This window comes from Morone saxatilis, unplaced genomic scaffold (genome assembly GCF_004916995.1).
Source record: "Morone saxatilis isolate NCDOM2014 unplaced genomic scaffold, NCSU_SB_2.0 Contig19, whole genome shotgun sequence".
Lineage (NCBI taxonomy): Eukaryota > Metazoa > Chordata > Actinopteri > Moronidae > Morone > Morone saxatilis.
Window position 1 is genome coordinate 9,226,172 of NW_023339751.1, and position 8,849 is coordinate 9,235,020.

Sequence of the window (8,849 nt, forward strand, 5' to 3'; positions counted from 1 at the left end):
GAAAAAGTACCAAGAAAAAAAAGTTTAAAAATCTGCAACTGATTAAGAAATTTGCTATACATTTTTATTTACATCCGAGCTGCCAAAAAGTATAAAAGTATCAATATTCACAAGAGACTATACAATAATCAGTAGGTCCAAAAACTCCTGCTTTTATGTTTGCCCAAACTGTAAAATGAAGTATTCACCCAGTGTTTTAAAAATAGATATAGAACAAATATATAACACATTTACGAAGGTTTGACCATATTATAAAGACTTATAATAGTGCAACAACCCTATGTATATTTTTAAAAAGAGGCATTTAAAAAAGTAATAAATCTTTAATATATATATATATATATATAATATATATATTACTATATATACAAGTATTATATATAAGAATATAGTATATAGTATATATATAAGTAATATATACAATATAGCCAAAGTATAATTTTTTTTTTTTTTTTTTTTTTTTTTTTTTTTTTTTTAAAGGAGCATCTCTGTGCAGATTATTGCTGTGGACATTAATTAGTCAAAAGAGGAGAAGGCACAGTGGCCCTGATAGACTGAGTCAAACACGTTTTTACACAGGGCTGGAGATGGAGTAAGGTTACAGGCGTCCCAGGGTTTAATCAGAGGAGGGGTAGGCCACACCGGGGAGTTCGTAGGTAAAAGAAAAAAAAGGGGCTGCGGGGGTTTGTGCAGGACAACACGGCGAGACACAGGAGGTAAAAAAAACATTTCTGAGGTAAAAAGGTCACACAGACGTGGTCACTCTGTCTGCAGCGTTATTGACCTCGTTTTTGTTGGAGTCCAGGCCTTTGGCAGCGTTCAGGTCGTTGCGGAGGTTCTCGGCTGCTTTCTTCATCGTTTTCAGCTCGCCGGGGTGAGGCGTGGCTCGTCTAAGTAGTGTTCCCTTGTGAAGGAAAACAGATTCACGTTTAGATACATTTGTTATTGCAGCAAAAAGAGTAAATGTTTACGTCAGGAAAAACTAAAAATCTACAGTTTGCCAGTCTATCAGTCCGCCACTTTGACCCAGACGGAAATATCTCAAAGTCTATATAATGGATTACCATTAAATGTCGTACAGACTTTTATGGTCCTCCGGTGACTTTGGTAGTATCCTGACATTTCCTCCTTGGCTATCATGAGGTTAATATTCGTGGTTTCAGAGTAAAATATCACTAAACCAGGTGGATTGCTATGTTTGCCCTCAAGCTTGCCAGTCTCACCTGGTCATCATCCTCCTCCTCATCGTCATCCAGGAAGTGAATGGCACTGATCCTGTTCACTGCTTTGTTGTCCCACGTGTCATCTGCCATGTCATTCACCAGGCTCTCCAGGGCTCCACAGCGGGCGAGATTATCAGAGCCTGGGGTTGTTTTTTTAAAAAGAAAACACATTTTGTATTACTGGAATTCATGCACCCATCAAAATGCTCCCATAGAATTACAGAATGCAAGCTGAAGTGAATATTTCAGCAGATTAAAATCAATATTGTTGTTATGATTGCTTCTCTGCAATCTGCCAACTCAAGAAATGAAAGCTGTCACATAACCCAGAGCCTGAAACTGCCAGATCACAGTTTCAAATCCCGGCTTAGTTACAGGCTTACAGCAACACAATCTTCCCTGCCCCCAACCTCAGCTTCAGCCTCACTCATCTGACCTCCACCCGTCTTATATCTGCATCTTCCCCACAGGAGAGAGACAGCACGTCACAAAAATTAATGAATGAATGCGCCATTTCTTTTTCAAATGCAGACTACAGTGACAGAAGCACGGAGCAAATATTTTACAGGGAATCACAAAAACTTTATTACTATATATATATATATATAACAATAGACTGTTTGTATCAGGCAGAGATGGAGTTGGCCTTCAGTCTCATATCTATACCCAGTGGGTGAGCTTTTAATGGCAGCAGGCCAGCCGCTGCTAAGCCTCTTTAGCTGTCCAATCCACCGCATTTCTGAAAAACATAACCAAGGAGGGCCTCAAGGGACAGAAGAGGCCCTGATCTGTTATCGGCGCTGTGATCCCTTACAGGACCTCGTAAATCAACAGATACTGCAGGGAAGGATCAGCGGGCGCGGAACGTAGTGTGCTTCCCCGAGCAGATCATCTGATAACGACATTAAAAAACGGCGGGGCACTAAATACTCGGAGACGATGCAAGAACTGATGAGGAATATTACTCAAATGTTACAGTGCTGGCACCAAGTCATTTCACTCTGGGAGAAGCCGGACACAAGAACCACAGAGACGCTGATCTGCTTGGATACAAATGCAGATGCATACAAATCGTACACATGCAAAGAAACCCTGTTCAGGAACACGTATACGATAATAGACACGTCTAGATATAGTCACTGCACCTGAAAAAGAACGATGATTCACTGAGGATTATCTTCCACTTGATGAAAAACACTACCTTTATTGTCTGAATTACATGGCTGTTGAGGCAGCAGCACACAGGTGAGCACCTTCTCGCCTGAGTCAGGATCCTCGTCTGTCTGAAAGGTGAGGAGAGGCTGCGACTGGTTTTCTGACAACCATAAGGCCTTCAGTCGTAGCGTGGTCAGCGACAGCGGTAAGTGGGCGAGCCTGAAAACAAACAAGATATAAATCACTAACAGGCTCATATCATACAGGATTTAAAGACCCCACAAAGATACCAGCAGATACCTGGATTAGTACATGTGTCACGTTAGGATGAGTTTAGACGTTTTGACAACGTGGAGGAGGGGGAACGCTCTCCAGACACCGAGGTGAACAAGTTTGTGTGTGACTAAAGCAGCAGACATTCCTGTAGCTGTCTCTTGGACCAAAACAGGTACTGGCATAGAAACGAAGCCAAAACAACCTCTGACTGACTGACTGTGAGTAATATGGTCAAAACATCCAGGTAATCTTTAGGCCTAGGAAAGTAGATAACGTGTCAAGTTTGATAAATCATTATCAATACTATGTACTCGCAAAGTCTTCAAATCACTTGCGGCACAATGTGTTTTTACTGATAAGGTGGTGTTCAGGCCTCTCTGTCACCAAGAGATGAGTGAAGAGAAGATGTGAGTGTGCCGTTCAACAAACCTATTTCCAGAAACGTCGAGCACATGCAGCTCTGTGGCTTGTGACAGCTCTGACGGTATCCTCGTCAGTCTGTTCTCTCGCACACAGAAGACATTCAGACCGCTGCATCCCCCGATCTAGGTATCAGAGGAGACAACATGATTAGGATGCATGTCAGTCACAGTGCAGGTGTCATGTGAGGCAAATAATATATTGTATAGGCAGACAGACATAAAGGTTTCAATTGTACTTTTTTTAACAAAGCCAGAACAAAAGAAACCAGAGCATTTGGGCACTTTGTCCCACAATTGGTGTTGCAGAGCAGTTAAATGTCAATGAATGCGACAGAGGGACCTAAAATTAGGAACAATTAGGCCTAGTAGCCAGACAAAGCAGAGACTTGATGGGCCAGCTAAACTGCAGTTGTAATCTATTAATCTGCTCAGACCTGAGCAGGATGTTGTTACAGAGATTCATCACGCTAAAAGGTTAAGCTCATCATTTACACAAGTAAATATGATCGGTGCTTATTGCTTGCATGATATCAGACAGAACTGTCAACTTGTCATGGCCAGTGTGTCCATTTTAATCAACAGGGAATTGCACTGCTTATCTTTATTTTTATGCAAATGCTCTATTTTTTTGCTCTCTACGTGCCTCCAACAGGTATTTTTGTGGGTGTTTGTTTTTACATTTCCCATTAAAAAAGAGCAGATCAATGTGGGTCCATGATCCTGTAGTTAAAACAGGATGCAAACCCTGCATAACCAACCAACTGCATTATCACATGGCAAAACTATGCACACAGTAAAGGTGACATGCAACCACGTGTCTGTGTTCGCAGGTTAAAAAAAACCCTGCTCCACCCTGCCTATATGACACGCCACGTCCGTGCCACATGTATTTCAGCAGTTACACTCTATTTCCATCTTTAGTCGAACATCACTTCCACTCTAACCCTCTAAATTTCCATGGGGGAAGAGGATTTGATTTTCCCTAACCAATCATGCATGCATGAATCATTTTAAGATCAGACTGATGTGTATCCATGTCAGCAAACTGGCTCTGCCGGATTTTTAATTCTGATAATACATGCCTTCTATGAACAGCCTCAATAATTGCGTCTATCTTGTCTATAGTGGCCGCCATTGTTGTTATTACTCCTTTGTTTCGGCTTACATCTTACCAACACTTGCCAGCAGCTTGACAGGCATTAGTCCTGCCTGTGGCACTGATTGGCTAATCGTTAGTCGCTTATCGGATTGTTTTTTTTTTCCACTCGAGAAACCATTGTTTCATGACACGATGACCAAAATCCATGAACTCGGTAGAGTGTGTGGATTCAAAGATCTGGACCAAGGCAAGCCTACTACACTTCCAAAGGGAAATAGGTTCATCAGTAAATAAAACACACACAAATTCTAAAATCAACTATATTATTACATCTGCTTCCATGTGAGCACGGACAAAAATCAGCCGGGGAAAAAGTGTTATGAGCAACTTATCAACAATCAATAGAATCTATAAAACTGGGCAAATGGTCAAGTAGCTCAGCAAAGCACAAATCAATACTCGGGTCATGGTTACACTGTGATTGTTAGAGGTGTCATGCAATGCGGGTTTGAGAAAACAGTGACACCATCAGTTCATTATGTAGGCCAACTGTTATTTTCCTCCGAACACTGCAGTCTTTGCATCATTAAGACACAGGGGCATTGTGCGACGTCTAAAGGAGCCTTTTCAGATGAAGCATTAAAGCAGGCGTGCCTTCACTTAAACAGACAAGAGGTTAGAAAAGAATGTCACAGACAAACACAATGGAGACACTCCAGACGGAGCTGAACAAGCCAGAAGACTGAGCAGCAAAAGTGAAATGCGAGAGCCGGACAAGTGAGAGCATTGTTGATCCAAACATAAATGAACTTTAGACAGTTTGAGCCAATGAAAATCTCAACTGTTGTGTTAAAATAATTACATGACAATAGTTGTGGTCTAACTTAACGGCATCAGTTTACTCAAAAAGTCTACTATTGACTTAAAAGTAGCAGTTTAGACTTGAAACATGTGGATGTGCGCCGCCTGCAGGCAAAGAGTGTTACTGCATTTAGATTTTAGATTTTAGATTTCAAACAGCTTTGGTGCTTACAACTTTTTATTTTGAGTTTTATTTCAGTTTGAGGCTAAATTGTCTCTCGACACACTTTAACCGTTTAGTGAAACGTTGGTCGACTTGACATATGAAAAGCTTACCTCCTTAGGTAATGACGTCAGCTGGTTTCTGTCACAGTTGAAGTTGGAAAGTCGCTTCAATTTCCCAATACTCCTCGGCAAACTCTGTAACAGAAAATAAATCAGAACAACAATTAAAAAAAAAAAAGCATCATGTGCTTGTTGAGTTTTTAAATACTTTCACAATCACACAGGATCCAATAAGAATACATACATCCGTCTCTTAACGTGATCTTGAGTGTTTAGAACTACTTATTGAACAGCATAGTGTCGTGCTCTCGTGCACAGAGACAAAAGCAGCTGTTTTGCTCTCACAGTTGTTTCATTTATTAACACACAAAACAGAAAAAACAAACACTGGTCAGCCATTCATGTATCTGAATGAATGAGGTTTTTAATCTCTGTTTCACTGTGTATCAGTGAGTGTGAGTGAGTGTATCCATAATAACCTACCCTGAGCTATTTAACATGACTTGGGAACTAAATCCTCCCTGTGCCTATGCTGACCCACACCATGCAGACGGATGTTCTTTTTTATTCTATTTTTATCATCATAGGCTCTATCGTTCCTAAAATTGACTCTAACATAAAGTAGCCACAATTACATGTTAGGTTTATTGAGTTTTAAACTATAAAGGTTTCCATTGGCTCATTAATAAGTTTCCCAATAGGTAAAATCCCCAAACTGAACGTATCCTGTCACATTCCAGATGTTTTACATATCAGTGTTTGATTATGAGACTGTGCCAATGTGTTCAATAAGTTCAATAGCATAACGTGGCATCAAAGGCAGATTATTCTAATCTTTTTGGGTAATTGAATATTATATAATAGTGCATTTTTCACCATTGGTGTTGTGTTGATGCAGCTTGGTAAAAGCCATAAACAAACACATCTATAACAACATCACATAATGATGTGCTGCTGCTTTCATATTGACTGTGTTAATGCAACTGTGATTCTGGGTAATTATTTAGGTTTAGTTTACATATATGTAACTCAACAGTCAGCGCATTACTTTAGAATTGGTTACCAGCTAAAGCCAAAGTCTGTACAGTAAGTGTGACGGTACTGACGACGTGTTACATTTTAAAAGACTAGACAGTAAAGTTGCAAACGTACCTGTAGCTGGTTCTCTGTGAGCACAAGTTCAGTAAGGCTTTCACAGTTGCCAATGCTCTCTGGGAGATAAGTTAACCTGTTCTGATCAGCTTTCAATATAGAGAGTTTCCGTAGTTTTCCTGCAGACACAGAAATAAAAAAAAATACATTAATCACAAAAACCTTGTTCAGACGTTGATCAATTACTGTGATATTGTGGAAAATGTCTGCTATCTTGTAAAAGTGATAATTCTCTTTTAATTTTCACTAAGGCGCATGTCGAATTAAATGCAGACACCAAAGGGCTGAATATTTGCACGCGCCAACGAACCATTGCAAATGAGGAGAAAGGAGAATTTCCGTTCTTACCGACGCTTTCCGGTAGAGCATCAATGAGGTTTTGAGACACCAGCAGGTCAGTGAGTGACACCAGGCCACCTAAATTCTCTGGAAGTCGCTCCATTTTGTTTTCTGATACATCCAGACACAACAGGTTTTTCATGCTGCCCATCTCCTGAGGTTCAGAGCACAGACTTGTGGTAAGCAAATATGGAAGTTACAATAACATGGCAGCAAATACAGACCACTCTGATAATGTGAACATGCACAGTCCCACTATATTTTTGTTAGAAATGTTTTTTAGAAAAGACTAAATAAAATAGTGGTAGAGAGATACAGAAATAACAGCATCTCAAATACAATAAATTGCTTACTGCGGGTATTTCGGCCAACTGGTTTCCATCCAGCCACAAGTCCTTTAAGTTGACAAGACAGCCTATTGACTCGGGCTGTGTGGGAGGAAGAAATGTAGGAATTGAAAGAGTGAGAGACAGAAAACAAAAGACAATATAAGTAACTTGGTTCTGAGTGCAGACCACTGGAAGCATAAGCATTATTTATCCAAACTTAGAGAAGACAAAATTCAAACAACAGTCAGCAATGTAAATAGGAGTTCAATGTACACGACTGAAGAATAAATAGTAGAGCCATTTCTTTGTAGCCTGACTTTGCTTGATCAGTCAGTAAATCATTCACCATCAGAGTTAGACCGCTCACATAAGATTACAACTTAAAACCAAAGCTTGAAGCAGATGGTCATCCACTCATCTGGGTGATAAGAGGTGAAAGCTGTTCTCGAGGGATGCTAATCTACTTGGACATGACAAGAATAAGGAAATGGAAAAAATGTTCCTTTCTGCTCATTTTGTGGGTAAACAAATTCCAAAGCATCCAGAAAAAAAACAACTTACCAAACTGTATAGTTCATTATTTCCTAGGTCAAGTTCTTCAAGTCTATGAAGCATAGATAGTGACCTGTGGATGACAGATGCATAGGAAGTTAGAGGTTTGCTGCAAGTTCTACAACTTATTAACCTCTGTTCACACAGTAAATGCATTTAATAAAACATACACAGCCTTGTTTTTATAATAAGGCACACAGAGTACACTTTGGATATATAAGACACAACAATGTGTTTATATATATATATATATATATATATATCCACAGAGACTGTGCAGTCACTTGAATACTTACTCTGGTAGGAATGTCAGCAGATTTTCTCTGAGTTCTAGTGATGCCAAATTGGAAAGGCTGCAATGACAAGCGAAAACAAAGATGATTATACGTTTCAGAAAATGCCATGAAAACATATACTTTCTAACTTTTACTCAATCTCCACAACACATTACACACGATGGTCTGAGTGTATAGAGTTTATGATAAGAGCTAAAAAAAAATGGTCGTAAAAGGTCTTCTTGCAATCAGATATCTGAGAACAGGAAGTACTTTGGAGGTGTGTCGGTCTTATCAAGGCCGTAAAATCAAGACAGCATAAACAAGCGCTGCATACTTTAAATGAAGAGCAAAATGTCTAAATGGCATCACAGACCAAAGTACAGGGTTATCTTCTCGCAGTGCTGCCTACATGTGTACCTCGGCACGGTACATGTACCCAATTAATGGAGGATTTTATGACAACAGCCGAGTACAGTACAACGTCCACCTTGTTAATCAGAATCCAGACTGAATAATTTGAGCCTTTGAGTGGCATTAGAGATTAACCAAGGAGTCAACATCTTTTTCAACAACAAGCTAGGGTAGGTAATGTATTGGAGAAGCATTTTTGTTATATTTGTTGAAATTCTCTTTACATCCCGACAGAAATAAAGTCTTTCCACAAGCCGGCCAGGCAGATATTGCTAAAGCTATAAAGAAAGACGAGCCAAAATGTGTAGTTCCAGCTGTACCGACATCAGTTCTCACTGCTTAACAAAGCAAGAATAGAAATACAGAAGTAGAAAAAGGCTACAAACAAAAGTCAGCATCGGTGTGGCTCTTCAACAGCGGCGAGTACTGAGGGAGAGGGAATTGGTTTTGTTTTGGGGAAATCAACTCAATCAAATGTAGAACTATGTATGAATGAGACAACGATGTTCATGTGTGTTGGGGGAGTG

General features: G+C 39.8%; 1 protein-coding gene across 1 annotated transcript in view; it reads right to left on the reverse strand.

Moving 5' to 3' along the window:
• Positions 1 to 468: 468 nt before the first annotated feature.
• lrrc1 (leucine rich repeat containing 1) overlaps positions 469 to 8,849 on the reverse strand; it is a 13,411-nt gene continuing 5,030 nt past the window's right edge. Inside the window, exons 4-13 of the mRNA XM_035664085.1 lie at positions 7,930 to 7,986; positions 7,643 to 7,706; positions 7,106 to 7,180; positions 6,762 to 6,906; positions 6,414 to 6,532; positions 5,313 to 5,396; positions 3,084 to 3,199; positions 2,425 to 2,597; positions 1,224 to 1,363; positions 469 to 904 (exon numbers count right to left, since the gene is read on the reverse strand). Coding sequence (XP_035519978.1) covers positions 746 to 904; positions 1,224 to 1,363; positions 2,425 to 2,597; positions 3,084 to 3,199; positions 5,313 to 5,396; positions 6,414 to 6,532; positions 6,762 to 6,906; positions 7,106 to 7,180; positions 7,643 to 7,706; positions 7,930 to 7,986 — 1,132 coding nt within the window. The 3' untranslated portion in view covers positions 469 to 745. The remainder of the gene's footprint in view (positions 905 to 1,223; positions 1,364 to 2,424; positions 2,598 to 3,083; positions 3,200 to 5,312; positions 5,397 to 6,413; positions 6,533 to 6,761; positions 6,907 to 7,105; positions 7,181 to 7,642; positions 7,707 to 7,929; positions 7,987 to 8,849) is intronic.